This window comes from Volvox carteri (assembly GCF_000143455.1).
Source record: "Volvox carteri f. nagariensis unplaced genomic scaffold VOLCAscaffold_8, whole genome shotgun sequence".
NCBI lineage: Eukaryota > Viridiplantae > Chlorophyta > Chlorophyceae > Chlamydomonadales > Volvocaceae > Volvox > Volvox carteri.
The window spans coordinates 332991-351550 of NW_003307551.1; the positions used below are offsets into that span (position 1 = coordinate 332991).

The window sequence follows — 18560 nt, forward strand, 5'->3', positions numbered from 1 at the left end:
TCTTCTTGGAGCTCCAGCTCTTCGCCGTTGACCGTTTGCATGTCGTTAGATCACTAACAACCTCCCCCTCAGCGCCATCACAATCTCCAGCGGCCCCCCCCCCGAACCCCGTGGTTCGTCTTTTCCCCCCGACCCTGGGCCCCCCCTGGCAGCAGCTTCAATCGTGTGTGGTTCGTCTTTCCCCCGGACCCCGACCCCCCCCTCCTCGCTTTCCCCTTCACCACTGCCACGCCGCAGACCCTAGCCGAGCACGCCGAGGAGCAGATGAGGGACGTCAAGGAGCGGGCCGGGATGACGGGGGGCTTCCTCATGAAGCCGGAGGCGGCGCCCGAATACATACTGGCAGGTAGATAGTACACGCCGTACAGTTGTTGTACGGCAAGCTGAAGTACATGTGCTGGATACCCCGCAGTATTGCACTATCGCCTTTGGAAACCCATCATCTCCTCGAAGCAAAGTTATTATCTGTGGTTGACACGGCATGTCTGTCTGTCTGTCTGTTTCCCCACCCCGGCACGATACACATCATACAGCCAGGGCAGCAGCCAGAAAATCCGTACATGCACTTAATCCTCCGCTTGCTTTGTCTGTTGGTATTTTCCTCTTCGTGACTCGCTAGGGAAGAGGATCGTCAGCGGGATGGCCAGGACCTATTTATTCGGTCGCGTTTGGTTGACTGCGCCAATGTGATTTGACTCGCTTGCAGGTCATTTCTACTGCCCCTCTCCCCGCCCTGCACCGCACGCATCGGCAGGTGGTTTTCTTTGTTTTATCTGCAGCCCGTATTCCCCCCTCCTCGTTCCCCCCGTCCCCCCTCCGGCAAGCAGGCAGGCGACGGCTGCCCGGGGGTGGCCCTTTGCAGTTCCTGAAGGACACGCTACTCGGCCCGCCGCAGGAACAGGAGGAGCGACAGCACCAGCAGCAACGCCGCGGGCGCCCCACATCGCCCTCGGTAGGAGCAACCAGCGGCGTAGGAGGCAGCGGCGGTAGGACAGTACCACCCGCCTCCTCACCGTCCGCCGCCGCCGCCGCTAGGGAGCAGAGGGAGGAGGTGGCGGCGGGAGGGGCGGGAGGTGGCGGCGTTGGGGCACCTGGCGGTGCGTTGACGCCTCCGACGGATACGGGCGTTGGGGGGGTTACGGCGGAGGCGATGACGGGCCCGCGGCGGGACGAGCAGCCGGCGGCGGTGGGTGCCGGCGGCGGTGGAGGTACTGGCGTCGCCGCCGCCGTCGTCGCGGAGCCTTTGACGCGGGGTACGGCGGGTGGGGTTCACGTGGCGGAGGGGTGTTTGGGGGGGAGGGAGGGAGGTGAGAAGGGAGGGTAGGTCGCAATGAAGCTTTCGTACGGCACTGGAGAGGGGAACGACATCCCTTCTTCGCGCTGTGGCGGGTAACGCCCCCGCCCCCGCCCCCGGCGCGCTCCACCGGTGGGGAAGTTGCTGTGCTGTACGAGCATACGAGCAAACACGCGGACGCGCTTGAAACCTAACCCGCTTTGTGGAGGCCAAAAGCCGCACCCACGTATGGACATATTGGTGTACGGCATCTGATAGCTGTATCGTACCAAGGGGTCCAACATCCTGTCGCGGGGGGCGCCCTTGAGGATGGCCGCCGCCGCTGACGCCGCCACTACAATCACTCACCTGTTTTACAATCACTCCCGGAGTATGGGCTGCAGCCCGCCTCCTAGGCCATACCAGGTACCCTCCAGGTATCCCCCCCGTGGACTGGACGCGGCTGCCCGGGGCAGGGTTTTCCCCACAACCCCCCGGTACCGCCGCCCCTACCTTCCCCACCGGGACATTGCGGCCTGACCTGACGGCACCGCTAACTGCATACGTACATACATACATGCAGGCCACTACGCGGCGCCGCCGTTGACAGGGGAGGCTGCCGCTGCACCTGCACGACTAGGTGCTGCTGCGGCCGCTGTCCCGCCTCGGGGCGGCGAGGGGCTGCCGGGTGACCTGGCGCCGCCCGTACCGCTGCCCACTGAGACCTATACCGGTGGGGGGTGGGGGGTGGGGGCGGGGGAGGGGGGTTGGGGGTGAGCCGTACGCGACTGCCCTGCTCGTCCATACTTAACAGGCCAAAAAAACAAAAATCATGGAAATATGCATGCTAGAGGAAAGGACATCTGATGTCACAATGCGCTCATTTGTGGGGTTACGTTGGCGCGCAAGCTCACAGAGTAGTGTAGGGGATTGTACTCCGGCGCTCTTTTTTTAGGTAGTTCTTTCGCGCTCACACAACAGCTGGTACGGTGGCAGGTTCCGGAGCTAGGAGATATTCCGGGGAGATGCCGGCGGCGGCGGCGTCGACCTCCACGACCGCATCTCACGCGGCCGAGCGCGCCGCAGTTGCCATGGTCGCAGCCGACACGGCAATGGACGTGTCGGCAGCGTCCATGGACGCCGCCACTGCATCCATGGAAGCCGCCGCCGCGGCCATCGCCGCCGCCGCCGCCGCTCAAGAGGCCGCCACCGACGCCGCCGTAGCGGCAATCGAGATGGAAACTGTCGAAGAAGCGGAGACGCCGTCAACACCGCCACGCCGCAGTGACGCCGGCAGTCGTGGCGGCGGCATGGCCGACTTCTCAAGGGAGTACGGCGGTCCATCACCGCCAACCGCTGAGCTTGCAACCGGCGGCGGCAGCAGCGGCGGCGGCAACACCGCACCCAGGATGTACGAGGAGCTCGTCGGCAAGGACCTGACGAGCTTCGGCCTGGCGGCCGAGGGCGCCGCTGCCGCCGCCGCCCCGCCGGAGTCCACCATTGCGGCCATGACGGCGCGCACTCCCCCCACTCGGCTACCGGAGGTGCCGGCTAAGGCGGGTCCGGAGGCGGTTTCGGAGCAACTAGGCGGCATGCACCTGGAAAGCTTTGGGCTGGAGCCAACGACGACTGTTGGGGCCCCTCCACCGGGTGGGGGCGAGGAGGAGGGGGAGAAGGCGGGAGCAATGGAGGCGGCGCCGGCGGCGGGCGGCGGCGGTGTCCAGGGTGTCTTCGGAGCTTTAAAGGCAATGGTGGAGGAAGCGGGCGCAGAAGGAGGGGTGCTCCGTGGTGGGGTAGCCGCTGAGCCGTCTGGGCCTGCTGTTGGTGGTGTTTGAGAAGGGGAGGACCTCCCTGGTTTTTGATGCCATTTCTGATTTCCTTGCATAGGATTCCCCGCGTCAAGTGGTTTGTGTCCCACTGCGCTGAGATGATTTGAGAGGTCCTACCGGGCAGTAGGGAAAAGGCCCAGATCAGGAGAAGTTCTGGCGCCCTAGGATGTGAGTGTGCGGCAGACAGGTGCTGTGCAATGAAAGAAGGGCAATATATATGACCGGGGCGACATCATAGACAGTTGCGATGCAAGGAAGTTGGTTTTCAGAGTTGGGGAAATTGTCGTTCGGGGCTACATCTCAAGGTGGTTGCACATGCACAGATGTTAGTACTATCCCACACAAGCCGGTGCTTATCCTTGCTTTCGAGGTTGGATTCTGGTTACTTCCTTGTTTGACGAAGTTGCGGTGTGCTGCTGCCAAATACTGTGAAACCTTTTGTTGCTCCTGTTTTGAGCAATCTGTAATAGGAGTCTCAGATGTCAGTCGTCGGAAAAACTAAGTGCAATAGCCAATGCGAAGAGGCTGCGAGAAAGTTGTCCTTGCAATCATACTGACAGCCCCGTTGTAACACACACACACATATGGAGTGGGGCACTTCGCGCGGATCTCAAATTTTGAATAAAAGCGAACGGGAAGATCCTATGTCATTGGTGGTGTTGAAAAACACCGGGCATTACGACAGAACTTGTGTCTTCTGGATGACTAAACGGCAGCCGAGCCATCCTCAGCCTTGCCCTTAGACTTCTTGGGCAGAAGAACCGCATGGATGTTAGGCAGGACACCGCCGGACGCAATTGTTACGTCACCCAGCAGCTTGCCCAGCTCCTCGTCGTTCCGAATTGCCAGCTGAATGTGACGAGGGACGATGCGGTTCTTTTTGTTGTCACGAGCAGCGTTGCCGGCCAGCTCCAGCACCTCAGCAGTTAGGTACTCCAGCACAGCGGCCAGGTACACAGGAGCGCCAGCACCAATGCGCTCCGCATATTTGCCCTTCTTCAGGTAGCGCGCAATGCGGCCAACTGGAAATTGCAGGCCCGCCTTCGCGCTCCGGCTGACGGCCTTCTTGCCAGCAGTCTTGCCCTTACCACGACCAGCCATGATATACAACCGATTTACAAATTATAGGAATTATATGTGAAACTACTTAACTGTAACCATCGCGCCACACATTTTTTTATGTGATTGACCTTTGTCTCAGCGGGGCAACTGCCGAAGGTACGAAGCCGTTGAAGCTGTTAGGCCGAGCAAGTGTCACCGAGCCAAACCGCAGTCTTTACGTTGTATTTACCCCTAGGCCACTGTTACCCTGATATAATTTTTAGCATAATTAACCTACTAGCCCATACAACCTACTTTCCGCTCCGAACAATAATACTTCACCACAATGGCCCCCAAAAAGGACGAGAAGACCGCATCTCAGCCGGCTGATGCCGAGCCCAAGGCTGAGGCCAAGCCCAAGGAGACCAAGGTGAAGAAAGAGAAGAAGGCGCCGGCCAAGAAAGCCGCGAAGGAGCCGGCTGCCGGTGGCGAGGAGGGCGACAAGAAGGCTAAGAAGAAGACCAAGGTTTCCAAGAGCGAAACCTACAAGCTGTATATTTACAAGGTGCTGAAGCAGGTTCACCCAGATACCGGCATCAGCTCCAAGGCTATGAGCATTATGAACAGCTTCATCAACGATATTTTCGAGAAGGTCGCCACGGAGGCCTCCCGCCTGAGCCGCTACAACAAGAAGCCCACCGTCACTTCTCGCGAAATTCAGACGGCCGTGCGCCTGGTGCTTCCTGGCGAGCTGGCCAAGCACGCGGTGTCGGAGGGCACCAAGGCCGTTACCAAGTTCACTTCTGCGTAAATGGGCCTGGGGACGCCCGGGACAGTCGCGACTCACTCTTTCCAAAACACGGTGTTTATCAACACCACCAGCTGATGGGTTTTATTCCTCGCTATTGGCCTTATCTACGTATGCTACCTGTACACAGCAGGCGCGAAATTGTTCGGCGTTTTGAGGGGGCGTGAGAGGGGGTGAAATACGGAGTTAGATGCCCGCGGTCTGCTAGGTGCTGTGGAATCTATACGGGCGGGGTACAGTACAGATAATTGTATGCCAGGCATAATGTGAGAAATGTTCCTCTGCCAGCATGCTGCCCTACGCATTTAGCCAACTTCTCATTCGAGAGATAAAAACGTTTCCTTTTTGTTTGGTTCGCGTGCGATGGTTGGAATTTCGACAGTATCGTTAAGCTTCATGCAAAGGTCTATGTGAAACCGAGGTTTCACACACATTCTACAACCCTGCTGGGTTAATCAATATCGACATGGTCAGGGAGATAGGAGGAGGGAACACCCCCACATAGGCCGCGCAATCGCCCTGCAGTCCACTTTCAATGGGCTGACGCCGTAAGACGCAAACGAACTTGAAAATATCTATTATTTGCAGCCTCCGTCCCCAGCCAACCGCTTTAGTTTCGCAACCGCACCGATATTGCCGACATTCACGCAGTTGGTCCGGACTAATTGCTGCTCCCACCTCCATGGAGAATAATTAATGAGGACGCATGACTGTCAATCTTGAACGGGTCGCGTCCCGCAGAACTATGTCGACGACCCGTCTGCGGCGGCTCCATGAAGCTCAGGGCGGCGGGAAGATCACCTCCGATCAGGCACTATGAAGCTAATATTAGCTATTTATACAGTGCTTTGATCGGAAGTGATCTTCTATGAGGCCAAAGGAGTCCCACCATGCATGCATAGTAGCCTTGCTTTTGTTGCTTTTCGGCCGACTCCCTTATATACGTATATGTCGCCGTGTCTTCTGACTAGTCGAAATGTTGCTGCTGAGGCAACTGCCTCCCGTTTACACCGCCGCACAGCTTATTATTAGACGGATATTACAGAAAGTAACGGTTCAGAGAACTCGCTCTGACAAACCGTTACTGGTGGGAAGCCACACAAGCAAGATTCGGCGGCGGTGGGCGCGAAATCCTCCGCAGCCGACATCGCCTGCAACAGACGTTCTGGACAGCTGTCCTATCTTCTCGCCATGCATATTCGGAGTCTTATGTGGTCATCACACTGCTGGGTCTATTCATGCATATGCTTCGATTGTGCCTTCGAGGATTCCCTGCACGATTACGAGACCGGCAGGTAACAGAACCTCGATCACTCCGACCTCTTGGCCGGTTCACACACTAGCTAGGGGATGGAAGACGGAGCTAGTAAGGTAGTTGTAGTTCTTCGGGAGCGCGTGGCACGCCTTGCGAATTCAATGTCGTCTGTTTGTTTCTCGACAGACTTGAAACTTCCGTATGTACAGCGGAGAAAGAGACGATTGCCGCTGCCGCCCGTTGTAATCGAGCAATGACGATGTTTGCGAACCTGAAGTGCGCACATCACCTTATGTATTTGCAGCTGTTGGTCATGGGGTGCTTGCTAGCTGCCATTGGTTGGATACGCAGTACACGAGAATGTAAATCTTCAGACGGACGTCAAGAATGAGGATCCTCGCAAAACTGTACCCATGTATCCTCGTTCCATTGGCTAATATTTAAGTAATGATTAAAAAGAAAATTATTATAAGGAAAAATAATGTATAGGAATTCAATAATGCTGTCACTTGCGGGCTTGGTTTTCCTCAAACCGGCCTTTGCACCGCTCGCGACATGCGGCTTTTTTATGTGCTTGCTGCAAGTGGCAACGGGGCATGGCAACTTACTGATGAATTGACCGATATGAGTGTACCTGCTCTGCCCTGCCTCCCGCCTCCCGCCTTCCCTTGCTACGTACTACTATTGGGCCCTCGCTCACTTCCTCTTCCTGTCGCCAGCTGGTTCCAAAAGACGTACCACGCAAAACAACCAAAATTGATGTGGAAGCTCAATTGTCTGCTGCTGTTTATCTCAAATGCACTTCTCACCGCTCAAACCTCGGCACAAGGTACGAGAGTGCCTACCTGGCAAGAAGCAGCACCAGCACCAGCAGCTAGATGCCACAAGTTACGGCTATCAGGCCAGGTAGTTCCTGCCAAAGATAGCGCTCGCTATCTGGGCTTGGTATATGGGCCAGAACGGCCTTTTAGTGCGTGCCGTCAGCAGTTGTGTGATACAGGTCGGTCCGCTATGTTTTCCTTAAGCGCAAAGCTGGACAAAATGAAGCTGTTTGCCCCCGATGTGCGAATGCGGTGTTTTGCAACCCAAGTCCGAGCAATTCTGTTGTATGGCTGCCAGGCGTGGGGCCCTTTTGCGCTGGCAGAGGTCGTGGACAGGGTGGGAAGGCGGCGGGATAAAGCCAACCTTGCGGAGGGCATGTTCGAAGCCTGTTTGAAGGATAGTGCAGTCCAGCTGCAGATTTTATTCATGAGGCAGGTAGTGGGGACGGCACGGCCATCCCACAGGCTGTTGTACGCGGAGCTGGCTGAACTCCCCTTACAAGATTACATGGTGAAGCAGATTCTCCGTTTCTGGAACCGCCTTCAAAAGCAAGTGGGATCCATTGCTCATGCAGTTTTACGGCAGGAGATAACCGATGCCCTGACCAACCCGGAATGGGAGGNTTGGGGAATCTCAATGTTACGACTGTTTTCCTTCTTGGAGTGCAACATTTGGAGCGGAATACCGCAAGAAGTCGTGGGGGTAAAGGAGCGTGTTGACTGGTTGTTGAGTAGACCTCTACCAGAAGGAGCGATAATAACGGCACTAAGAGAGCGTTTGATGAGCGGCTGGGACCATACGCGTCTGACTGTCTTGCCAGAGGAGTACCCATCAGATGGGAAGCAACCGGGAGTGCAAATGGCGAAGTATAAGCACTGGATGGGGCTGCCCTTTTCGGGAGCCGCAGCCGTCATGTGGCCAACACATGCTAAGGTTTTCATTCCTCGTTTAGCACATCGTAAGCTAATGCAGTTTCGTTTATGTTGCTGGGCTTTGGAGGCGAACAGAGCACGAAGGGGCAAGTACCATGTCCCCAGGGGGCAGCGGTTTTGCCACTGTTGTGGTCCTAATAGCCGAATTGAGGATGAAAAACACGTGTTATTGGAATGCCCAGCCTATAATGATATTCGTGCTGAAGAGGGATTCGATCATCAACAGAGTATGTTGGAGGCCATGCAATGGGAACCCGCACGTCTGGCGAGGATGTTGGAACGTATGTGGGCTCACCGAAACTCAATTACCCCCTTTGGACGCTAGTCTGGGCTGATGTGCGGTGTTTTTCCTTTTCTCCGTGGCTTTTAGGCGTTGTAGTATTGCCCTTGGGCCTTCGGCTCGTATGGGTAGTCTTACAGGTATGGGGTCACGCACCCCCAACCATGTAACACACACACACACACAGATGCCACAAGTGCCTGTTCACTGATTATGCCCGAAGTACACGACATCTACGCACGAATGTGTGAGTGTTATAGTTCAGCTACATACGTACATACATACGCATGAATTTGTCTCCTGCATGCTCTTTCCTTGTTCTTGGCGTCCGAACATCCGTCCTAGGATTTGTCCGTATATTATGTTGTTACAGGGTGGTTAAGCTTCACCAGCGGCCCCCTTTCCCGAGGCAGTTCCCTGCTCTCCCCTGCGAGAGGGGCACCCTAATCCATTCACCCCATCCGACTTCAGAATGTATTCGTTGGGTTCAGCAACTCATCACCAGCATCCAACAAAATCTAGCGGATCAACGGCGCCTCAACTTAGTTCCTGGTCAGCTCGCAAGTTGATATAATCACGTCCTACACCGTCCACAAGATGGGGGGCCACCTCCCAATTCAACACCCCCCAAACACCCGAGGGGTCGGCAGGCGGATATTATGTATGCCTAGTTCGTACGCTATTCGCCTTGCTTGTATTCTACCGGTCGGCATGCTGCTACATGGTTCTTACTACTTATCGTTCGTTTGCGATGCTGCTGCTCGCTGACTCGGCTTGCTGACTCGAACCGCCTGACCTTCGCCGGAACGGGCTGCCGCCTGGTTCCAGCTGCCGCCGGCACCAGCGCCTCCGTGTACTTCAGCGGCTCCCGCTACGGCCGCAACCTTGGCCTCCTTGGAGCCTGGAGCACCGCCCCCGACTCGGCCTTCACAGCCGTGTGGATCGGTCGCCTGAACTCGACGAAGACACCACAGACCTACTTGACCATGAGCCGGATCCCCGGAGAATATTTCTGGGAGACGTATTGGGTTCAAAGCAGTTTGTTCGTGTTCGGAGATCTCGGCGAACTATTCGGCATCCAGGAGGATATTTCTTCGCCTCCCGCTGGTCAGTGGACCATGGACGTGTTCTCCCGGCGGCCGGGTGCAACCTCCGCTTACCATGCCCGCTACAGCTCAAGTGGCAGCCTCTCCCTGACCTCCTTAACCAGCAAGCCCTGCAGACTGGACAGGGATAACCTCGTGGTGGGGGCTGATTACCGGGACAACAACAAGTACCTGGTGGGCAATGTGGCGGTGTTGCTGATCTACAACCGGTCGCTGTCTTCGTCCGAGCTGCTGGATCTTGCGCAGGGCTATGCTTCGCGTTTTGGATGGCCTGCACCAGTCAGTGAGTCCTGCGTTCAAACTTGTCATAGCTCACGGCTATTATGATGTGTGGGACTGGGAGGTCATATCTTCACCCTGCGGCCACTGCCCGGCAGACCCTGCCTTCCCCAGTATTTCGGGGCATCCTCATCCAGTCACTCTATCCAACTTCTCAGTGGATCGCTCAGGTTCCGCAGCCACCACCGGCATCTGCCAGATCGACGGCGGCTGATCAGCTCCGTTCTCGGTCAGCTCGCAAGATAACTTTATCACAGGTCACCACCATCCGTCGACAAGGGGCACTTGTAACCCCCATCATTCAAAGAATTTGCAAACCCTGACAGGACTCATTACCGAAGATTCCGAAGGCATAGATACGTGCCCTGTCAATAAGAAAGGAGGTATGATACAGGCAGGGTTCGAACCTGCGCCCTTTCGGATAGGAGCCTAAATCCTACGCCTTAGACCACTCGGCCACCGTACCATACAAATTCTGTTCAGATGTATCTTCTATATAGAGAGCAAAACTTGAGCAGGACGTAATAGCATTTGTACAATAAAGTTAATTGTTTCTAAGCGGTGTTGGGACACGGATGGTTCAGCCCCAGCCACATGGCAACGGTTCTGGGAGAGTGGTCACACGGATAGGGGCCCCAGGCATTAGCTGCGAGACCAACACACTGGCGTCTCCGTCGCTGGTCTCCTTAACAAAATACGCCAGCAGGGCTAATGGTCCTGGAGTTTATTTTTCTTACGTTATTTTAAGGCGCCCTCCGCTGTGGAAACGCCCATTGGTGCCCTGTAAGCCACACAACCCCGTCCTGGTAACACCAGTGGTCACCAGTGACTGGTGGCACCTGGACGTGAGGCAATGTTCTCATCAGGTTTTGGGTGCACATCATGCCCCACGCCGTGACGATACATATGCAAGGCTGTGTACCAGCTCCCAAATTAAAGCCCTGCGCTTGCATGGTTGCAGACAGCAGGCATATAATTCTGGCTAATAAGCCGCTGGAATATCCTGGCCTGGCTCTCAGTTGGTCGGGGGAACTTATACGGGCTGCTCTGTTAGGGCTGATGACGATGCTTGGGTGGTAGGGACGGGCCCACTTGCACCTCCATGGCGGAACCTCTGCGTACGAAATACTTTCTAACATGTACTGCCATCTGCCTGGCTCCACTCGAGCCCGCGCCCGTTCGAGCAGGAGCTCTCGCTCAGGAACTGTGAGCACTTCTGCTCACTTCAGGCAGAGTCACTACACTGCTAAACCGTGCCTGTGTATTCCGTCGCCAACCTGCCACCTGCCACCTGCCACCTGCCACCTCCTGTGTGCAGGGCCTCCACCTCCACAACCTCCGTCAGCAAGGCCATCGCCACCACCGTCCCCACCCCCAACTTCGCCACCACCGTCACCACCGCCTTCACCACCCCCCTCGCCACCCCCTTCACCGCCACCTTCACCACCACCTTCACTGCCTCCGTCTCCAAGCCTGGGCCCCCCACCAGGTACAAAACGTTGAGGGATTGGCTTACAGCGAGGTAGAGGGATGTATGAATTGATCTGTATTACCATACAAAACTGCTGCTACCCAGCAAAACAGTGATGAATGGCTGAGTCTAGGAACACTTGATTGCTTTTGGTGAACTTGTACAGCAGGAGACAATCCATGTGGGTCGGCTGTGATCAGCCTGCTACTGGTCTGCCGCATGTCAATAACGAGCCAACATGCACATGGCAAATAACTGGTTCGGCAGAACAGTGATAATGCAGAATGCAGAAACTGACAGCAAGACTTCGCCATACCACCAACCAATTTCACGGACGCGCTAACCCTAACTATCCGCACCGGTCTGCTGCCGCCTCCAGGCCCGCCGCCTCCAAACCCAATTCCAATCCCAGGTACGTTGGGTGCAGGCATTGCTTATTATATACATACAGACAGACAGACATGCAGACATGCAGACATGCAGACATGCGGACATGTAGACATGCAGTAAAAAGGGTTCAGCTCCCTTGGGCATCTCCCTGAGTACCATTGCCTGGTGTTACCATTGCCCCCGAGAGATCCTAGAATTGAGACTTGACTGGGTCGAAAATCCTTCCGATGGTGGAAGGTATATTGCCCCTAGTCGATAGACGGAGGTGACCTGGGATAAAATTGACTTGCAATCCGACCAGGAATGGAGTTGGGTCGCCGTCATTCCGGCAGAGTCCGTTGGATGCCGGTGGTGGGTGCGGAACCTGAGCGATCCACTGAGAAGTTAGCTGGGTGACTAGTCGAGGGTGCCCCGAAATATCGGGGAAGGCAGGGTTTCGCAGGGTAGCTGCCACGGGTGAAGATATACCCCCCTGTTCCACACATCATACATACATGCAGATGTGCAGATGTGCACAGACCAGCAGACATGTATACATGCATGTACACATACAAAAGGTAGGCGGTTGGCCGAGGTGAAGACTTAACGCGTCTGGCGTGGGTAGGTCTTCCCTTGCCACGGTTTTTTTAGTGTGTAGTGGAGCCCCCTGCATAGAGCCCCTGCCCCGGTGGCGTTTTCTGTTTGTTCTTGATTTGGTGTCCTAGAGGGGAGAGAGAGCGTGATTAGGCTAGCCAGGCGTAGTGGGGGCAGGTAGCCTGTTTAGGGTTCCTGGAGGTGGTGTGGCGCCTCTCCCGTGGCTCTCGCTTAGTTCAGTTTGCAGTCTTCTGCACCGCTGTGTTGCCTAGCCAGGGGCTGGGAGAGCGCCCCCGGCTGGCGTGAGTGAGGGAGTGAGGTGCGCACAGAAGAACAGACAAACGTGGAGCCGCACGCCTTTCCCTGTGCTGTGTTTCGGCCCGGTCAGGGCCCCGGGTGCTAATCCTTTCTCATCCGTTCTCGGGTGAGCCGCCCACAGTGTAACACCCCCATCAACAACAACAACAAGCAATGTACAGACAGAAAAGGTATTGCATTTGTCCGCAGTGTGACCTTAATAAGCTATCTGTTAAGAGTACCGCACAGAAAGCGCCACAGCAGGCGTTGCACTGATGATGTGGCCGCACCCGGGGCCTTAATTATTGCCCCCCAGCAGTGCGCGTATCCCTGCTGGTTCGCTTCCATGTAACATGCAAGGGGTTTACCCCCCGTTTTATGCCATAGGACAGGTCCGTGCAGCCCCAATCTCTCAGGACCTGACGGGGCAGCTGCGTAGTAGGCAGCTGCTGGCAGGCTTAGAGCGTATTCCCTGTGCGGATTAAGGAAGGTACCGGATCCCTGCGCTGATTCCCGTAGTGGAAATCCCAAGCATGCAGCCCCTCTCCTGCCTCCATTGCTACACATAGCAAAGCGCCGGACAGGTCCTATCACTGGTGTCACTTTTCGCTGATATCGGATAAATACATAACATGAGTGTTGGTCACATTCCAACATCCATTGCCACCTATCATTAAAGGCCAATAATTCCAAAAAACATACGCCTTACAGTTTGGTCGGCTGATTGCTGGAATGTGGGCAATTCGACCGGTCCTGCTCGGAATTCCACTGGTCAACGGGCTATTTGCGACAATGGATAAAGGAAAATAGAAAAGTCAACGTAGGGCCTTGAGGAAGGAAAATGGCTGACTATGAATTTTCCCGCTCGGAAGTTAATGTTCAGTTTGAAAGTTATCAGCAGGTCTGAGGCCCTGATAACTAGTGTGCCACTAATGCGGACTTAGTGTCCGAGGCGTTTCCACTGGGCCCAGGGAAAGAGCCGAAGCTTGACCAGGTCTGCGGAAACTTTTCGTTTTCATGCGAAGACTACGTTACAAACAAGTACCTGCACGCAAGGAAAGAACGTCTTCGTGAAAGGGTAGGGCCGGGTGAGGGCACACTACCACGAAGCGGAACACCAAGGCCTACAGACCAACCGCTTCACGGCAGCACCCAAACGTAGCTACGAACAACCCGAATTAGCAAACACTGTCGCGTGCCGCGACACAAGAGCCACACTGGCTCGTACGCCATACGGCAAAGACACTCCGTATTCGCAGAAAACCTTAGTTTTCAACGCTTCACGTAGAAAACTGTCAGTAATCGGGAGGCCCTTTGCGGAAAGGCTGCGGAAACTGCGGAAAGCTGCGAAAACTATAAAACGAATATGTAACGATGTTTTTTAGCTCTTCTCAGTGTGGCGATAACATGGACAGTCTGAAACCAGCTTGTGGCAGTGCGGTTCCAGGCGGTTCTGTCCGGTGGGATCTAGAATCTGGTGGATTCCAATCGTGCTCGAAGGTAGAGCCATCTAAACGTATTACTGGGGGTGGCGGGGGCCAAGCGATCAACTATTGTGTGCCCACACCCTTGACGGTGTGCTCTGGGATGCTCAGAAATTGCCACTCGTATGTTACATGGGGTAAGGGCCCGAGGAGCCCTGAAACACTGAATAATAATCGTCTCCCTGTCCGTTGCGGAGCAGTGACATGTCTGCATGCCTACTCCACATACCCGTCCGGCATGTCTGCATGCCTCACGGACAAGTCTATGCTGACTGTGCATTAATCCAGTAATCGTCCAAAAAATTTGAATTCAAAATAAAAAAATCAAAAGGAATAAAAAAAGGCGAGAGGGCTAATGTATCTAAAAATGGCACCGCACAACGATAACTGCAACGACGTGGCTCTGTGAACTTCAACCACGTTTACGGACATTGTGGAATCAATTATCAAAAAACCTTCTTCTGAGCAGAAACACAGTCAATCTCTATGACTTCGGCAGCCCCCAGGTCGGGGCCAGTGGTTGTTGACATTTGACTTACCGTACTGCCACGATTCTTTTGTGATACGCAATTGGTATGGCGTCCCCAAATGCATAGCAGTGGAAAAAGGTCTTACAGGGAGTCTCCACGTGGAAGTCTGTTAACTATCTCCGCTAAAGTTATTGGCGCGCTAACAATGCCTAACAAAGTACTGTCTCCACTAGCAGCCCCGAAACCATATTTTTACCGTCTTTTAGCGCCATTTCGCTCCTGCTTGAGCAAAATTTTTTTGAACATTAAAGAGAAATGAAGACGGCAGTTGTCCTGCAAATTGTCGCTGGGCTGTTGCCCATTCCCATAGCAGCATGGACGTCCGCAAGGCTAAACAGTCTGGGCAGCGGACTCAGCATTGGCTGTTGAATGGTTGCCATTAAGGCATTGTGTAATGAAGTAGGATAGTTCTGAGACGGAACCGGCGAGGGCGACTGGTTCTGTGACATTCTTGGTCAACGGCAACGGCGAAAGTCGGCAAGCAGTCAAGGTAGTAGACGGAAAGCAAAGGAAAGACCGGGTGATATCATAATTTAAAAAGAAGTCACGAGATTTTCCGCGCTCAAAGTTAACAAATTTAACAATGCTTAAAGCTGGTCCGGGGCAAACTATAAATTTTGCGGACTTATTGGACGTTTACAGGGTGTTTCCACTGAAAAGTTTGTTAGCGACGTTTTTGAACATTCTCACCCGGCACCTCGCCTTTGCTCACTTTCTTTTGCAATATCGCTTATTCTATATAAATGTATGATAGAAATGAAAAGGGAATGTTGGGAGGCGAAGGAACGGCGAAGAACGTAGGGCCCATGTGGAAACAGGGGCCTTGTTAGCGGTCCAATAAGTCCATAAAAGTTATAGGACCCCCGGACCAGCCAATAAGGTCCGATAACTTTGAGCGCGAAAATTTTGTGAGCTCCTTTTTGAAATCTACTTGCACCCGGTCTTCTGTACACTTTCAGTCTACAACCCTGACTGCTTGCCGGCCTGCGTCGTTGACCGAACCGAAAATGTCGCAGAACCAGTCGCCCTCGCCGATTCCTTCTGGCAATATGCCCTCTGCTCTCCACAACGCCTTTATGGCAACGATGCAGCAGCCCCTGCAGGGCGCGCCGTCTCTTCGCTTCGACGCCGATGTCCATGCTGCCGCCCAGGCCGCTTCGCAGAGCATCACCTCCGACCCTCATTTCTCCTTTACTGACTACAATATTGTCCTCGAATTAGGGTGTTTTGGCGCTAAATGACGTGCAAAAAGATGGTTTCGGGGCTACTAGTGGAAACACCATTTTGTTAGGGTTTGTTAGCGCGCCAATAACTTTTTCGCGGCTAACAAACAGACTTTTCAGTGGAAACACCCTGTTAACAAGGGCCTTGTCTCCACGTGGGCCCCCCGTTCTTCGCCATCCCTCCGCCTTCCGTCAAACCTTTTGCATTTCTATCATTTATTTATATAGAATATGTCATATTGCGAAACAGAACGTGCAAACCTGACGTCCAGGGTGAGAATTTTTAAAAGGGTCGCTAACAAACGTCCACGTGGAGACTCCCTGTTAGGCAAAATTTTATGGGCATCACCAAACTGGCTGTCACAAATGTGTCGTACACCGTGTTAACGGTATCGACCAACAGTAAAAGCCCTCCAGAAGACGCTGTTGGCTTGTAGTTATCTTCGTCTTTTACCCCTAAGTTGATCGGACAAGAACTTTAGCTTACAGGCCCACCCTCAGAAAGCGCGCTCAGAATGGCGCCTAAACAGCTTAAGCTTACTAGCCTTTTACCCAAGCTCGACACCAATGCTCCCATTGAGCTCAGGGCAGGCATTCCCAGCGTTCGAGTGGCGCCGGAGGTTGAGGCTGCAAGGACTGAGCGCGAGAAGGCACATGCCGATGAGAGGATTGCAAAGCTTGCTGAAGCGGACGCTGAGGCCGGCAAGGCCATCATTGAGCAGGCCACGGCTCCTGGACACCAGCCAGCGTAAGCGCGCGAAGCGTGAGCACGCCCGCGGGACGCCCTGGAGCCGTCACCAAAAGTGTATCACAACTGTAGATTTTTCTCGTGACCGTCCCCAAAATTGCATATCATCAAAATAATTTCAGCGTTAATTTTGGGCCTTCCCCAAAACACGTATCACAAAAGAATCGTGGCAGTACGGTAATCTAATAACTCCATAGTGTAAAACGCAGTCTTTAAATGGCAAACGCATGCCTGGAGTCTGTTTTTCAATTTCCGCCGTACAGCAAACGCGGAAATGCGGATTCTCTTTCCGCATTTCCGCCAATCTGGGCTTCGCTGCGGAAAGCGTGACGAAACCTATTTACGCAGGTTTCCGTTTCCGCAGGTTTCCGTTTCGGCTCGTTCCCAGACTGGGCCCTTCGGCTTTTCGCGTACGGAGCCCCATTACGCGATTTTTTTAGAGAACTTTTACTTTCTATTAATGTATTTAACTAGTTTCTTATCGCCTGGGTGATTCGCTGAGCCAGGTGTGAGATTTTTTGAACTTAATGTTAGTGTGCGGCCAAGTGGAAACACCCTGTTAGATATGTCCACAGAAGACCTTGCTTCCCTAGATGTGGAAATTAGGAGAGGAAGGGGGCGTTAGGCCCACCCAGATGTATGCGCATGATTGTAATTTTTTTGTTAGTCCAGAGATTTTGAAATTTTAATAGTATACTGCTCTTGGCAATGGCAGATAGAGGTTCGTTATCGAATGCGGTTGATCGGTTAAAGAGCAATACACGGTTTCGAATGCATGAACTTGAACCAAAGTAGGAATTATGCACACCTGTAGTTCACAAAGCAGTACAAGGGACCAATAATGTTTCTGATAGTTTCGACTGGTGCAGCATGCGCGCTCTCTATAGAATTCATCGCAAATAGTTTCAGTCCTGCTTCAAGCGGTAAGGTTCTCTCTTTAAAATCTGAATCCTCGCGCGCCGAAGCGCCCGACCTTCACGCCGCAACTTTCCAACGAAATACTGCATGTTGATTAAGTGCTCGTCCTGTAGTGTAGTACGGCAAGTGCGGCGCGGGAGGAGCAGACCGGAATTGGCCAGAGGACAGTGACTGATACGGTAGTGCGTTACAAAGATTAGCTGGGAACAAAGCGCTGAATCCAGACAACGCTAGTTCGCCAGTCAACCGTGCAAGCAAGCGCAAGTCAGAACGTCGTCTGTTGGGGATTTTGAATTGTTTAAATAGTGATTTACTTTGTATTCGGGACCCAGCTCAATAGTAAAATAGATAAGGCGATTTGACGTTGCTGGCATATCGGTCGCCAGTAACAGCGAAGTGATGGCAGAGCGCGAGCAATCGCGCGGCGGAGGCCAAGAAGGCTTGGAGGACATCCTCCAACAGCGGGACGAAGGAGGACACCAGAATGGCGGAGCACCTAGTTACCCGGAGGGGGCCGATGCGGTGAGTAACAGACGCCAGCTATTGCTCCGCGCGGTCAGACTGTAGGCACAGCCAGCCGCCGCAAGTTCTGTTATATCAAAGGCATGGGAGAGACCGGACCCAGTTTTAAAATAGCGGGAAAGGGATGCGCCGCCGCTGTTGTTTGACCAGGCTGGATTAGAAGCTACGGGTCAGGCTTAGCTTATGAAGAACACGAATCTGTAGACCGCGAGTGGCCGACTCAGAGTATTAGTGCTCGTGAGGTTGGGTCCGTTTCCGGTGGATGGCGCCGCGGCAGAGGGGTAGTTGCTTTGAGATGGCGCAGCGGGGTCTGTTATCCCAACGGGTCCCTGTCCTGAAAGCAGCCAAAAGCCCGCAATAGCGCCTAGGCAGGGGCACGCCCACTGGGGGCCACGCCCGGGGAAAAGAGGCACCTAGTCGTCGGCTTCACACTTCGGCAGGAGCAAATGCCCAAAAGTAACCATAGCCTGTAGGTTTTTCCGAAGGAGGTCTCGTGAAGGGCCGAGCTACCGTGTGGAGCTGCATTCTATCCGGAAGGCCAGCCCCAGCGGGTATGCTGTCGCGCGGCGAAGCACCCAGGCTGATTTGCCTTGGGCCGGCAGGTTTAGGTCGCATGCATCCGGAAGGCCAGCCCCAGCGGGTATGCTGTCGCGCAGCGAAGCACCCAGGCTGATTTGCCTTGGGCCGGCAGGTTTAGTCGCATGCATCCGGAAGGCCAGCCCCAGGGGGTATGCTGTCGCGCAGCGAAGCACCCAGGCTGATTTGCCTTGGGCCGGCAG

General features: G+C 54.4%; 3 protein-coding genes across 3 annotated transcripts; 2 read left to right on the forward strand and 1 right to left on the reverse strand.

The window, feature by feature from the left end:
• Positions 1 to 3807: 3807 nt before the first annotated feature.
• On the reverse strand, positions 3808 to 4203 carry hstH2A-8 (histone H2A; the record flags this gene model as incomplete). The annotated part of the gene is made up of 1 exon (XM_002947947.1): positions 3808 to 4203. One exon carries the CDS (start codon positions 4201 to 4203, stop codon positions 3808 to 3810), a length of 396 nt encoding a protein of 131 aa, XP_002947993.1.
• Positions 4204 to 4489: 286 nt separating this feature from the next.
• On the forward strand, positions 4490 to 4954 carry hstH2B-8 (histone H2B; the record flags this gene model as incomplete). Its single annotated transcript, XM_002947796.1, has 1 exon — positions 4490 to 4954. The coding sequence occupies one exon, from the start codon at positions 4490 to 4492 to the stop codon at positions 4952 to 4954; it is 465 nt and encodes a 154-aa protein (XP_002947842.1).
• Positions 4955 to 5927: 973 nt separating this feature from the next.
• Positions 5928 to 12979, forward strand: VOLCADRAFT_88155 (uncharacterized protein; the record flags this gene model as incomplete). The annotated part of the gene is made up of 10 exons (XM_002947797.1): positions 5928 to 6070; positions 6926 to 7035; positions 9069 to 9629; positions 9740 to 9854; positions 10944 to 11114; positions 11476 to 11508; positions 11987 to 12043; positions 12448 to 12483; positions 12673 to 12748; positions 12926 to 12979. 10 exons carry the CDS (start codon positions 5928 to 5930, stop codon positions 12977 to 12979), a joined length of 1356 nt encoding a protein of 451 aa, XP_002947843.1.
• Positions 12980 to 18560: the final 5581 nt, after the last annotated feature.